The sequence below is a fragment of the Coregonus clupeaformis genome, chromosome 12 (genome assembly GCF_020615455.1).
Source record: "Coregonus clupeaformis isolate EN_2021a chromosome 12, ASM2061545v1, whole genome shotgun sequence".
Lineage (NCBI taxonomy): Eukaryota > Metazoa > Chordata > Actinopteri > Salmoniformes > Salmonidae > Coregonus > Coregonus clupeaformis.
In genome coordinates, this window is record NC_059203.1 from 25,844,805 (window position 1) to 25,860,572 (window position 15,768).

General features: G+C 42.5%; 1 protein-coding gene across 2 annotated transcripts in view; it reads right to left on the reverse strand.

The window, feature by feature from the left end:
• LOC121578122 (DENN domain-containing protein 2D) overlaps positions 1-15,768 on the reverse strand; it is a 50,519-nt gene that overhangs the window by 10,382 nt on the left and 24,369 nt on the right. For both annotated transcript variants that reach the window (XM_041892236.2, XM_041892237.1), the window contains exons 3-6: positions 14,079-14,245; positions 13,886-13,998; positions 12,487-12,556; positions 12,319-12,396 (exon numbers count right to left, since the gene is read on the reverse strand). In XM_041892236.2, the coding sequence (XP_041748170.1) occupies positions 12,319-12,396; positions 12,487-12,556; positions 13,886-13,998; positions 14,079-14,245 (428 nt within the window). The remainder of the gene's footprint in view (positions 1-12,318; positions 12,397-12,486; positions 12,557-13,885; positions 13,999-14,078; positions 14,246-15,768) is intronic.

Below are 15,768 nucleotides of genomic sequence, written 5' to 3' on the forward strand. Positions count from 1 at the left end.
GCCAAATAATTATGATCTACACTTCTAAAATATACACTACCGGTCAAACGTTTTAGAACACCTACTCATTCAAGGGATTTTCTTTATTTTAACTATTTTCTACATTGTAGAATAATAGTGAAGACATCAAAACTATGAAATAACACATATGGAATCATGTAGTAACCAAAAAAGTGTTAAACAAATCAAAATATATTTTACATGAGATTCTTCAAATAGACAATTTTTTGCCTTGACAGCTTTGCACACTCTGGGCATTTTCTCAACCAGCTTCACCTGGAATGCTTTTCCAACAGTCTTGAAGGAGTTCCCACATACAGTTGAAGTCGGAAGTTTACATACATCTTAGCCAAATACATTTAAACTCAGTTTTTCACAATTCCTGACATTTAATCCTAGTAAAAATTCCCTGTCTTAGGATCACCACTTTATTTTAAGAATGTGAAATGTCAGAATTATAGTAGAGAGAATTATTTATTTCAGCTTTTCTTTATTTCATCACATTCCCAGTGGGTCAGAAGTTTACATACACTCAATTAGCATTTGGTAGCATTGCCTTTAAATTGTTTAACTTGGGTCAAACATTTCAGGTAGCCTTCCACAAGCTTCCCACAATAGGTTGGGTGGATTTTGGCTCATTCCTCCTGACAGAGCTGGTGTAACTGAGTCAGGTTTGTAGGCCTCCTTGCTCGCACACGCTTTTTCAGTTCTGCCCACAAATGTTCTATAGGATTGAGGTCAGGGCTTTGTGATGGCCACTCCAATACCTTCACTTTGTTGTCCTTAAGCCATTTTGTCACAACTTTGGAAGTATGCTTGGGGACATTGTCCATTTGGAAGACCCATTTGCGACCAAGCTTTAACTTCCTGACTGATGTCTTGAGATGTTGCTTCAATATATCCACATATTTTTCCTTCCTCATGATGCCATCTATTTTGTGAAGTGCACCAGTCCCTCCTGCAGCAAAGCACCCCCACAGCATGATACTGCCACCCGTGTGCTTCACGGTTGGGATGGTGTTCTTCGGCTTGCAAGCGTCCCCCTTTTTCCTCCAAACATAACGATGGTCATTATGGCCAAACAGTTCTATTTTGTTTCATCAGACCAGAGGACATTTCTCCAAAAAGTACGATCTTTGTCCCCATGTGAAGTTGAAAACCGTAGTCTGGCTTTTTTATGGCGGTTTTGGAGCAGTGGCTTCTTCCTTGCTGAGCGGCCTTTCAGGTTATGTCGATATAGGACTCGTTTTACTGTGGATATAGATACTTTTGTACCTGTTTCCTCCAGCATCTTCACAAGGTCCCTTGCTGTTGTTCTGGGATTGATTTGCACTTTTCGTACCGAAGTATATCAATCTCTAGGAGACAGAACGCGTCTCCTTCCTGAGCGGTATGACGGCTGCGTGGTACCATGGTGTTTATACTTGCATACTATTGTTTGTACAGATGAACGTGGTACCTTCAGGCGTTTGGAAATTGCTCCCAAGGATGAACCAGACTCTGAGGTCTTTGCTGATTTCTTTTGATTTTCCCATGATGTCATGCAAAGAGTCACTGAGTTTGAAGGTAGGCCTTGAAATACATCCACAGGTACACCTCCAATTGACTCAAATTATTTCAATTAGCCTATCAGAAGCTTCTAAAGCCATGACATCATTTTCTAGAATTTCCCAAGCTGTTTAACAAAGGCACAGTCAACTTAGTGTATGTAAACTTCTGACCCACTGTAAACAATTGTTGGAAAAATTACTTATGTCATGCACAAAGTAGATGTCCTAACCCACTTGCCAAAACTATAGGTTTGTTAACAAGAAATTTGTGAAGTGGTTGAAAAACAAGTTAATGACTCCAACCTAAGTCTATGTAAACTTCCAACTTCAACTGTATGCTGAGCACTTGTAGGCTGCTTTTCCTTCACTCTGCGGTCCAACTCATCCCAAACCATCTCAATTTCGTTGAGGTCGGGGGATTGTGGAGGCCAGGTCATCTGATGCAGCGCTCCATCCCTCTCCTTCTTGGTAAAATAGCCCTTACACAGCCTGGTGGTGTGTTGGGTCATTGTCCTGTTGAAAAACAAATGATAGTCCCACTAAGCCCAAACCAGATGGGATGGCGTATCGCTGCAGAATGCTGTGGTAGCTATGCTGGTTAAGTGTGCCTTGAACTCTAAATAAATCACAGACAGTATCACCAGCAAAGCACCCCCACACCATAACACCTCCTCCTCCATGCTTTACGGTGGGAAATACACATGCGGAGATCATCCGTTCGCCCACACCGCGTCTCACAAAGATACGGCGGGTGGAACCAAAAATCTCAAATTTGTCAATTTCTCATGTTTCTTGGCCCAAACAAGTCTTCTTATTGGTGTCCTTTAGTAGTGGTTTCTTTGCAGCAATTAGACCATGAAGGCCTGATTCACAGTCTCTTCTGAACAGTTGAAGTTGAGATGTGTCTGTTACTTGAACTCTGTGAAGCATTTTTATTTGGGCTGCAATTTCTGAGGCTGGTAACTCTAATGAACTTATCCTGTGCAGCAGAGGTAACTCTGGGTCTTCCACTTTCAATGTTCTTGAAATTTTCAGGATTGACTGACCTTCTTGTCTTAAAGTAATGATGGACTGTCGTTTCTCTTTGCTTATTTGAGCTGTTCTTGCCATAATATGGATTTGTTATTTTACTAAATAGGGCTATCTTCTGTATACCTCCCCTACCTTGTCACAACACAACTGATTGGCTCAAACGCATTAAGAAGGAAAGCAATTCCACAAATTAACTTTTAAAGGCACACCTGTTAATTGAAATGCATTCCAGGTGACTACCTCATGAAGCTGGTTGAGAGAATGCCAAGAGTGTGCAAAGCTGTCATCAAGGGAAAGGGTGGCTACTTTGAAGAATCTAAAATATATTTTGATTTGTTTAACACTTTTTTGGTTACTACATGAGTCCATATGTGTTATTTCATAGTTTGATCTCTTCACTATTATTCTACAATGTAGAAAATAGTAAAAATAAAGAAAAACCCTTGAATGAGTAGGTGTCCAAACCTTTGCCTGGTACTGTGCATGGAGGAGGCTTAATCAAGCCAGCCGTCTTGATTACTTCCTTGTTTCATTTTTGCTGGCATCAAAAGTTTAAAAAGTATTAATAGGAGACAGAATCCGATCAGACCATCATCTAAATTGGCCTTCACATAACTCTTACATAATTTCCACGTGGACAGGGATATTGGAAATTTAATCAAAACATTCCGGATGACAATTTGTTCTTAACTAAGACAAAATAATTCATAATTGACTTTTTTCTGCACAACATAGGCAGATCCCTTATTGTATTGGACACTTTCAAAATGTACTTTTAGAGGCCATTCAATACAACACTCATCATTAAAACAAAAGCAGTTTAGGTCAAAAGAGATTAGACTAAAAGCAAATTGAGGAAAGAACAGCACAGGTAGATAGCAATAAAAACAGTTCTATAGAGGCAAAAAATAAGTTAGAAGAAAAACAAAAATAATTGGAGGAACTTTATCAATAAATATTACATTTATTACAGAAATAAAGCGATTTGGAAGGAAAATTGTGAAAAATGCACTGCATATTTCTTGAATCTTCAACATAGAAATGCTACCAAAAAAGAATTTACAGAAACTCGTTACAAATGACGGAGTCATCCATGATTCACCAAATAATATTTTGAAAGAGGACGCAAAATATTTTAAGCATATGTTTTCGTATCAGTCTCCTCCATCTCCAATTAATGGATGTTAACTGTAAGGATTATTATTATTATTAACAAAATGTACAGAAAGACCTGTGTGAAGGCCAACTTACAGAGGAGGAACTTCTTGAGTCAATTAAATCCTTTCAGTCTGGATAAACACCAGGGCTTGATGGTATACCAGTAGAGGTATATCAGACCTTTTAAGAAGTACTCAAAGATCCATTATTAGCATGTTTTAACTACTCCTATAAAATGGTAGACTTTCAGGTACTCAACAAGAATGTCTGATTTAATTACTACTGAAACAGGACACAAGTGGTACGTTGAACAGCGCCGGAGAAGATGGCTGCCGTTTTACAGCCCTCTAACCAATTGTACTATTATGTGTGTTTTTCCGCGTTATTTGTAATTTATTTTGTACATAATGTTTCTGCCATCGTCTCTTATAACCAAAAAGAGCTTCTGGATATCAGGACAGCGATTACTCACCTCGCATTGGACGAAGATTTTTTCTTGAACGAGGCGGCCGCGAAGGATATCATACAGACACCCGACAAGGCCCAGATCCCCGTCATTCGCGTGAGGAAGAGACGGAGATATCGCGGACGCAGATCCGGGTGCCTTGTAAGGATCCGACGGCGAGTGAGTAAACTGCCTCTTCCATCAATCCTATTAGCCAACGTTCAAGCTTTTGAGAATAAAATGGACGATTTAAGATTACGGTTATCCTACCAACGGGACATTAAAAACTGTAATATCTTATGTTTCACGGAGTCGTGGCTGAACGACAACAATGATAACATTCAGCTAGCAGGCTATACGCTACATCGGCAGGACAGAACGTCTGACTCTGGTAAGACAAGGGGTGGCGGTCTGTGTATATTTGTAAACAACAGCTGGTGCACAAAATCAAATACTAAGGAAGTCTCGAGGTTTTGCTCGCCTGAGGTAGAGTATCTTATGATAAGCTGTAGACCACACTATTTACCAAGAGAGTTTTCATCTATATTTTTCATAGCTGTCTATTTACCACCACAAACCAATGCTGGCATTAAGATTGCACTGAATGAGTTGTACAAGGCCATTAATCAACAGGAAAATGCTCATCCAGATGCAGCGCTCCTAGTGGCCGGGGACTTTAATGCAGGGAAACTTAAATCCGTTCTACCTAATTTCTACCAGCATGTTAAATGTGCAACCAGAGGAAAAAAACGCTAGACCACCTTTACTCCACACACAGAGACGCATACAAAGCTCTCCCTCGCCCTCCATTTGGCAAATCTGACCATAACTCTATCCTCCTGATTCCTGCTTATAAGCAAAAACTGAAGCAGGAAGCACCAGTGATTCGGTTAATAAAAAAGTGGTCAGATGACGCAGATGCTAAGCTACAGGACTGTTTTGCTAGCACAGACTGGAACATGTTCCGGGATTCTTCAGACAGCATTGAGGAGTACACCACATCAGTCACTGGCTTCATCAATAAGTGCATCGATGATGTCGTCCCCACAGTGACCGTACGTACATACCCCAACCAGAAGCCATGGATTACAGGAAACATCCGCACTGAGCTAAAGGGTAGAGCTGCCGCTTTCAAGGAACGGGACTCTAACCCGGACGCTTATAAGAAATCCCGCTATGACCTCCGACGAACCATCAAACAGGCAAAGAGTCAATACAGGTCTAAGATTGAATCATACTACACTGGCTCTGACGCTCGTCGGATGTGGCAGGGCTTGAAAACTATTACAGACTACAAAGGGAAGCACAGCCGCGAGCTGCCCAGTGACACAAGCCTACCAGACGAGCTAAACCACTTCTATGCTCGCTTCGAGGCAAGCAACACTGAAGCATGCATGAGAGCACCAGCTGTTCCGGATGACTATGTGATCACGCTCTCCGTAGCCGATGTGAGTAAGACTTTTAAGCAGGTCAACATTCACAAGGCCGCAGGGCCAGACGGATTACCAGGACGTGTACTCCGAGCATGTGCTGACCAACTGGCAAGTGTCTTCACTGACATTTTCAACATGTCCCTGACTGAGTCTGTAATACCAACATGTTTCAAGCAGACCACCATAGTCCCTGTGCCCAAGAACTCTAAGATAACCTGCCTAAATGACTACCGACCCGTAGCACTGACGTCTGTAGCCATGAAGTGCTTTGAAAGACTGGTCATGGCTCACATCAACAGCATAATCCCAGAAACCCTAGACCCACTCCAATTTGCATACCGCCCCAACAGATCCACAGATGATGCAATCTCTATCGCACTCCACACTGCCCTTTCCCACCTGGACAAGAGGAACACCTACGTGAGAATGCTATTCATTGACTACAGCTCAGCATTCAACACCATAGTGCCCTCTAAGCTCATCACTAAGCTAAGGATCCTGGGACTAAACACCTCCCTCTGCAACTGGATCCTGGACTTCCTGACGGGCCGCCCCCAGGTGGTAAGGGTAGGTAACAACATCTGCCACACTGATCCTCAACACGGGGGCCCCTCAGGGGTGCGTGCTCAGTCCCCTCCTGTACTCTCTGTTCACCCATGACTGCATGGCCAGGCACGACTCAACACCATCATTAAGTTTGCCGACGACACAACAGTGGTAGGCCTGATCACCGACAACGATGAGACAGCCTATAGGGAGGAGGTCAGTGATCTGGCCGTGTGGTGCCAGGACAACAACCTCTCCCTCAACGTGACCAAGACAAAGGAGATGATTGTGGACTAGAGGAAAAAAAAGAGGACTGAGCACGCCCCCATTCTCATCGACGGGGCTGTAGTGGAACAGGTTGAGAGCTTCAAGTTCCTTGGTGTCCACATCACCAACGAACTATCATGGTCCAAACACACCAAGACAGTCGTGAAGAGGGCACGACAAAGCCTATTCCCCCTCAGGAGACTAAAACGATTTGGCATGGGTCCTCAGATCCTCAAAAAATTATACAGCTGCACCATCGAGAGCATCCTGACTGGTTGCATCACCGCCTGGTATGGCAACTGCTTGGCCTCTGACCGCAAGGCACTACAGAGGGTAGTGCGTACGGCCCAGTACATCACTGGGGCAAAGCTTCCTGCCATCCAGGACCTCTATACCAGGCGGTGTCAGAGGAAGGCCCTCAAAATTGTCAAAGACTCCAGCCACCCTAGTCATAGACTGTTCTCTCTGCTACCGCACGGCAAGCGGTACCGGAGTGCCAAGTCTAGGTCCAAAAGACTTCTCAACAGCTTCTACCCCCAAGCCATAAGACTCCTGAACAGCTAATCATGGCTACCCGGACTATTTGCACTGCCCCCCCACCCCATCCTTTTTACGCTGCTGCTACTCTGTTAAGTATTTATGCATAGTCACTTTAACTCTACCCACATGTACATATTACCTCAACTAGCCGGTGCCCCCGCACATTGACTCTGCAACGGTACCCCCCTGTATATATAGCCTCCCTACTGTCACTTTATTTTACTTCTGCTCTTTTTTTCTCAACACTTTTTTTTGTTGTTGTTTTATTCTTACTTTTTTTGTTTAAAATAAATGCACTGTTGGTTAATGGCTGTAAGTAAGCATTTCACTGTAATGTCTGCACCTGTTGTATTCGGCGCATGTGACCAATACATTTGATTTGAAGTATAAAGATCCAGTCCATAAAAAACAAAAACTGGAGGCCTCAGACTTCAAATGTTGTTATACGAAAACCTTGGCGAAATGCATAGCACAGAAAAAAATTATTTTACCATATATTGTTCATCCTGATCAGACAGGTTTTTTCCATGGACAATATATTGGAGATAATATACAATTATTACTTGAAACAATTGAACATTATGAAATGTCAAAAGACACCAGGCCTGGTCTTCATAGCAGATTTTGAAAAGGCGTTTGACAAAGTACAACTAGAATTTATATATAAATGCCTGGACTACTTTAATTTCGGTGAATCTCTTACAGTGCCTTGCAAAAGTATTCATCCTCCTTGGCATTTTTCCTATTTTGTTGCATTACAACCTGTAATTTAAATTCATTTTTATTTGGATCTCATGTAATGGACAAACACAATTGGTGAAGTGAAATGAAAAAAATAACTGTATTCACCCTCTTTGCTATGAAGCCCCTAAATAAGATCTGGTGCAACCAATTACCTTCAGAAGTCACATTATTAGTTAAAGTCCACCTGTGTGCAATCTAAGTGTCACATGATCTCAGTATACATACATACCACACACCTGTTTTGAAAGGCCCCAGAGTCTGCAACACCACTAAGCAAGGGGCACCAACAAGCAAGCGGCACCATGAAGACCAAGGAGCTCTCCAAACAGGTCAGGGACAAAGTTGTGGAGAAGTACAGATCAGGGTTGGGTTATAAAAAAAAATATCAGAAACTTTTAACATCCCATGGAGCACCATTAAATATATTATTTAAAAAATTGATAGAATATGGCACCACAACAAACCTGCCAAGAGAGGGCCGCCCATCAAAACTCACGGACCAGGCAAGGAGGGCATTCATCAGAGAGGCAACAAAGAGACCAAAGATAACCCTGAAGGAGCTGAAAAGCTCCACAGCGGAGATTGGAGTATCTGTCCATAGGACCACTTTAAGCCGTACACTCCAAAGAACTGGGCTTCAGGAAGAGTGGCAAGAAAAAAGCCATTGCTTGAAGAAAAAAATAAGCAAACACGTTTGGTGTTCGCCAAAAGGCATGTGGGAGACTCCCCAAACATATGGAAGAAGGTACGCTGGTCAGATGAGACTAAAATTGAGCCTTTTGGCCATCAAGGAAAACACTATATCTGGCGCAAACCCAACACCTCTCATCACCCCGAGAACACCATCCCCACAATGTTTTTCCATCGGCAGGGACTGGGAAACTGGTCAGAATTGAAGGAATGATGGATGACGCTAAATACAGGGAAATTCTTGAGGGAAACCTGTTTCAGTCTTCCAGAGATTTGAGACTGGGACGGAGGTTCACCTTCCAGCAGCATACTGCTAAAGCAACACTCGAGTAGTTTAAGGGGAAACATTTAAATGTCTTGGAATGGCCTAGTCAAAGCCCAGACCTCAATCCAATTGAGAATCTGTGGTATGACTTAAAGATTGCTGTACACCAGCGGAACCCATCCAACTTGAAGGAGCTGGAGCAGTTTTGCCTTGAAGAATGGGCAAAAATCCCAGTGGCTAGATGTGCCAAGGTTATAGAGACATACAGCTGCAAGTCTCTTTGGGTAATTGCTGCAAAAGGTGGCTCTACAAAGTATTAACTTTGGGGGGGGGTGAATAGTTTTGCACGCTCAAGTTGTTTTTGTCTGATTTCTTGTTTGTTTCACAATAAAAAATATTTTCCATCTTCAAAGTGGTAGGCATGTTGTGTAAATCAAATGATACAAACCCCCCAAAAAATCTATTTGAATTCCAGGTTGTAAGGCAACAAAATAGGAAGAATGCCAAGGGGGGTGAATACTTTTGCAAGCCACTGTACATAAGTTATACTTAAACCCGAACTGGTTCTCAAGTAGATTATTAAGAAAGGCTCATCCTTTGTTTTTTTTAAATGGCGTTTTTGCCTTTTATACAGATTACAACTTCTCATTTCCGACTAATTGAAAATGAAACTGTTCAAAGTATCACCCTTTCTTAAACAAGCCATACAAAGCTGGTTACAATTTCAATTTTATCCTCCAGAAAAGATAGATCAAATATTACAACAAATATTATGGTTAAACTCAAATATACAGTGAGGGAAAAAAGTATTTGATCCCCTGCTGATTTTGTACGTTTGCCCACTGACAAAGAAATGATCAGTCTATAATTTTAATGGTAGGTTTATTTGAACAGTGAGAGACAGAATAACAACAACAAAATCCAGAAAAACGCATGTCAAAAATGATATAAATTGATTTGCATTTTAATGAGGGAAATAAGTATTTGACCCCTCTCAATCAGAAAAATGTCTGGCTCCCAGGTGTCTTTTATACAGATAACGAGCTGAGATTAGGAGCACACTCTTAAAATTATAGACTGTTCATTTCTTTGTCAGTGGGCAAACGTACAAAATCAGCAGGGGATCAATTACTATTTTCCCCTCACTGTACTGATTAATAAAAAATAAAAAATCTTTAACATTATTTTTTGGTATTATATTTATTAATGATATTATGAATAGAAACGGTGGAATTATGTCACATATGCAGCTATCAAAAATATATGGGAATGTCTGCTCAATTCAAAGTTACAACCAACTGATTGCAGCATTACCGCAAAAATGGAGGCAAGTGGATGAGGGAGTGGGTAGAGAACTTGTTTTCTGCCATATAATAAAAGATACAAATTGGCTGAAAAGGATTGGCATAAATAGAAAAATATACCAGTTTCATGTGAGGACAAAAATGTTGACAGCTGCACAATACAGGTTGCAAAATACATGGGAAGAGATTTTCGATGTACCGATTCCATGGCACATGGTATATGAACTGATACAAAAAAAAAAACACTGAGTTGAATTTAAATTATACAAAATTCTTGCCACCACCAGAATGCTATATACAGTGCATTCAGAAAATATTCAGACCCCTTGACTTTTCCCACATTTTGCGACGTTACAGCTTTATCCTAAAATTGATAAAATTATTTTTCCTCATCATTCTACACACAATACCCCATAATGACAAAGCGAAAACAGGTTTAGAAATTTTAGCAAATGTATAATAAAAAATAAATATATATATACACACACACCTTATTTACATAAGTATTCAGACCCTTTGCTATGAGACTCGAAATTGAGCTCAGGTGCATCCTGTTTCCATTGATCATCCTTGAGATGTTTCTACAACTTGATTGGAGTCCACAAGTGGTAAATTCAATTGATTGGACATGACTTGGAAAGGCACACACCTGTCTATATAAAAAGGTCCCACAGTTGACAGTGCATGTCAGAGCAAAAACCAAGCCATGAGGTCGAAGGAATTGTCTGCAGAGCTACGAGACAGGATTGTATCGAGGCACAGATCTGAGGAAGGTTACCAAAAAATGTCTGCAGCATTGAATGTCTCCAAGAACACAGTGGCCTCCATCAATCTTAAATGGAAGAAGTTTGGAACCACCAAGAGCGGGCCACCCGGCCAAACTTAGCAATCAAGGGAGAAGGGCCATGGTCAGGGAGGTGACCAAGAACCCTATGGTCACTCTGACAGAGCTCCAGAGTTCCTCTGTGGAGATGGGAGAACCTTCCAGAAGGACAACCATCTCTGCAGCACTCCACCAATCAGGCCTTTATGGGAGAGTGGCCAGACAGAAGCCACTCCTCAGTAAAAGGCACATGACAGCCCGCTTGGAGTTTGCCAAAAAGGCACCTAGACTCTCAGACCATAATAATATAATATACCATTTAGCAGACCCTTTTATCCAAAGCGACGTACAGTCGTGTGCATACATTTTTACGTATGGGTGGTCCCGGGGATCGAACCTACTACCCTGGCGTTACAAGTGCCATGCTCTACCAATTGAGCTACAGAGGACCAAGTTTCTCTGGTCTGATGAAACCAAGATTGAACTCTTTGGCCGGAATGCCAAGCGTCACGTCTGGAGAAAACCTGGCACCATCCCTACGGTGATGCATGGTGGTGGCAGCATCATGCTGTGGGGATGTTTTTCAGCGGCAGGAACTGGTAGACTAGTCAGGATCGAGGGAAAGATGAACGGAGCAAAGTACAGGGAGATCCTTGATGAAAACCTGCTCCAGAGCGCTCAGGACCTCAGACTGTGTCGAAGGTTCACCTTCCATCAGGACAATGACCCTAAGCACACAGCCAAGACAACGCAAGAGTGGCTTCGGGAAAAGTCTCTGAATGTCCTTGAGTGGCCCAGCCAGAGCCCAGACTTGAACATCTCTGGAGAGACCTGAAAATAGCTGTGCAGCGACGCTCCCCATCCAACCTGACAGAGCTTGAGAGGATCTGCAGAGAAGAATGTGAGAAACTCCCCAAATACAGGTCTGCCAAGCTTGTAGCGTCATACCCAAGAAGACACGAGGCTGTAATCGCTTCCTAAGGTGCATCAACAAAGTACTGAGTAAAAGGTTCTGAATACTTATGTTAATGTAATATATTCGTTTTTTCCAAATGCACTGTATATGGGACATACAACAATCTCAGCTCTGTAGATTTTGCTGCGAAGAAACAGAATCACTAGATAATTTATTTTGGTATTGCCTCTATGTAGCTTGTTTCTGGTCACAGGTTCAGGAATGGTTAAAAACAAAATCACAACATTCACTTAGAATTAACCTTTCAAATGGCCGTGTTGGGCGATTTGGAAAGCCATAGTCAATCAATAATATAATACTACTCGCAGGAAAGGTTTTTATCTTTACCTCACAATCTGTGGATACTATATGATTAGAAAGGTTGAAAATTCATGTAAAACATCACAGCACAAAATATATGGCACATGGAAACCAAACGAGGGTGGTCTACGGTGATAGGTGGAATGGGCTGAGTGGGTGAGGTATGGGATTAAAGATGGGTTAATAATAATAAAATTTTAAAAACTCAGTGAGTGAGTGAATATATAATGTGTTATGTCGCTAACCTTGGAGAAGAGTCCAAAGCAGGCCACCCGGCTGATGATGCAATAGGCCTCCGGAGGCCGCGCCCCTTTGCCACTGGGCTGCAGGAAACAACAACATGTCATGAGAAACTAAACACCTGAGAGTAATTCTCATGTCCTATGAACAGAATGACACCATGGATCATTTACCAGTAACCTCCTGCAGTAGCCATTCCTCCTACTGCCGTCAACCTCTGTCAACACGAAGGAGAATGTCTCACTGCAGAGAGAGAGAGAATAGAACACATGTTGATAGATTACACCTTTTTACACTTAGTCCTCAGAGGTGTAGGTTCAGAATCAGAAGAATTCTCAGATGTCATCATGATTCATTTCTTCCCCACCATCAGAGTCGTTTTCATTCAGATTTTGTAGCAACACTAATGAGTGCATCCATTCGTCTTGGTTTTCTAGCCATTGTAAATTACGCACGCTCTCACTGTGTACTCCAAGTTCCAAGTAGGCAAGAGTAGACTGATAGAGTACATACCATTGAGATTATAATTAGAATAGATCAATACAATAGCATGCACTGTTCTTCATTCACAATTTGTGATTACATAATTATGCATCGTTCACTTCCCCTCGCTCATCAACTCATCCATTCTCCCCCATCATACTTTAGCCTACTTAATTTGTTATTATAGCCTGTGTGTGAAATTAATTTCGGTATAGTTTAGGTTCACTTTCGAGGCAATTATCGGGTTAATTTCAACTGGGCACATCTTCAACTATCGGAAAAAGGAGGGGAGCAGGCGCTACTGTCGAGCGAAGGAGGGGAAACAGGAAAAACCATATTAAAAAAATGACATGCCCTCCTAAAACTGTTTACAACACAGAGGGGGGCATGACTTTAAAAATGGCACAGTAATAAATGTTTTAAATTCATGGGCAGTCCAAATGACTGCTTTAGCGGTTCTATTGTGGGTTTTATAGTAACATGTAATTTAAAATGTAAAAATGTATTAGCCTACCTTTTAATGTGGCATGAATACAACCAGTCATGATGTTGTCATCTGATTGTAAAACAACTCACTTAAAAAAAAAGAGGTTACCATCGCACGTCTAAAATAGCATCTGATCGACTGAAACAGCACCCTTCGGTTTTACAGTATGTAGCCCCATGTATCTATGTCATGCCATACTCTTCTGGTCCAGACAGCATCAGATACATGGGCTACACATACTGAGACAAGCGCTGTTTCACTTGCTCTGATCAATATTTTATTTGGACGGGCCAGGAGGTACATTAGGGCTGGCAAGGCCCCCTAAGGGCCGCCCATAACACCGGCCCTGGTCAAAGCTAGGTTGTTTGCAAGAGATGATGCTTTGCAGTCTTCGCAAACAAACATTGCATACAGACACACGCTAAGCAGATTTGTTCTGCGTGTAAATAGAACGGTTTGTGTAAAGTGCGCCGGAAACACTTTGCCACATCCTGAGAACACTCTGCACAGCGGTGGGGGTGTGGCAGGATGAAGAAAGTAGATCTTTGTACCTAGGCGTGATTGCATGTGCACGAGAGAGAGAGAGGGGAGGTGGCACGTACCTGGTGTATTCAGTGAGGGGGGCCCAGTTGACCCCCTCTGGGAAACAGAAAAGGAGGATTGCTTTCAGGGACTTCTCTTCTTCCTCTCTCTGTGAGCGCCTCATATTAGCTAGCTACAACACACACATTTTAGATTACTGCTAATTTATTAGCACAAATACTTTCTCACTGTGTGTATGTATGTCGGTCTGACCTTGGGGAACTGATATGTGATCTGGGGTTCGTACGTTCCTTCCCCCCTCTTCTTCCGTAGGCTGACCACCACCAGGTACTCAAAGAAGAGGTGACTCTGGTCCTGGGCTGAGGTCACCGCGAGGGCTGGGGCTGTAGGCCGAGGCAGGGTCGAATCCCTATCACTCCCTAAAAGACAGACAGACAGACAGACAGAGGGGGACAGCAGTGAAGACAATTATTCATAAACCTCAATACCATCAACTAACTAACTGTGGCTTGGACTTCAAGGTAGGTTTTCATTCCAAACATCACATGGCTTGGAACTGAAGATTTTACTTTGGTATGCAGCTAGTCAAGTAGGCCAAATAACTGTAAATCATGCATTGATGTCCGTGGAAGAATTAAAAAACAACAAAAATATATTTAAGTTAGGATTCAGCAGTGTGTAAATATACTGAACAAAAATATAAACACAAAATGTAAAGTGTTGCTCCCATGTTTCATGAGCTGAAATAAAAGATCCCAGAAATTTTCCAAATGCCTATTTCTCTCTAATTTTGTGCACAAATTTGTTTACATCCCTGCTAGTGAGCATTTGTCATTTGCCAAGATAATCCATTCACCTGACAGGTGTGGCATATCCAGAAGCTGATTAAACAGCATGATCATTACACAGGTGCACCTTGTTCTGGGGACAATAAAAGGCCATTCTAAAATGTGCAGTTTTGTCACACAACACAATGCCACAGATGTCTAAAGTTTTGGGGGAGCGTGCAATTGGCATGCTGACTGCAGGAATGTCCACCAGAGCTGATACCAGATAATTTAATGTTCATTTCTCTACCATAAGCTGCCTCCAACGTCATTTTTGAGAATTTGGCAGTACGTCCAACCGGCCTCACAACCGCAGACCACGTGTAACCACGCCAGCCCAGTACCTCCACATCCGGCTTCTTCACCTGCGGGATCATCTGAGACCAGCCACCCGGACAGCTGATGAAACTGTGGGTTTGCACAACAGATGACTTTCTGCACAAACGGTCTGTAACAGTCTCAGGGAAGCTCATCTGCATGCTTGTTGTCCTCACCAGGGTCTTGACCTGTCTATAGTTTGGCGTCGTAACTGACTTCAGTGGGAAAATGCTCACCTTCGATGGCTACTGGCACACTGGAGAAGTGTGCTCTTCACGGATTAATCCTGGTTTCAACTGTACCGGGCAGATCGTGTGTATGGCGTCGTGTGGGCGAGAGGTTTGCTGATGTCAACGTTGTGAACAGAATACCCAATGATGGCGGTGGTGTTATGGTATGGGCAGGCATAAGCTACGGACAACAAACACAATTGCATCTTATCAATGGCAATTTGAATGAACAGAGATACTGTGACGAGATCCTGAGGCCCATTGTCGTGCCATTCATCCACCGCCATCACCTCATGTTTCAGCATGATAATGCACAGCCCCATGTCGCAAGGATCTGACAATTCCTGGAATCTGAAAATGTCCCAGTTCTTCCATGGCCTGCATACTCACCAGTTTGAGATGCTCTGGATCGACGTGTACAACAGCGTGTTCCAGTTCCCGCCAATATCCAGCAACTTCGTACAGCCATTGAAGAGGTGTGGGACAACATTCCACAATCGCCACCTGATCAACTCTAGGCGAAGGAGATGTGTTGTGCTGCATGAGGCAAATGGTGGGCACACCAGA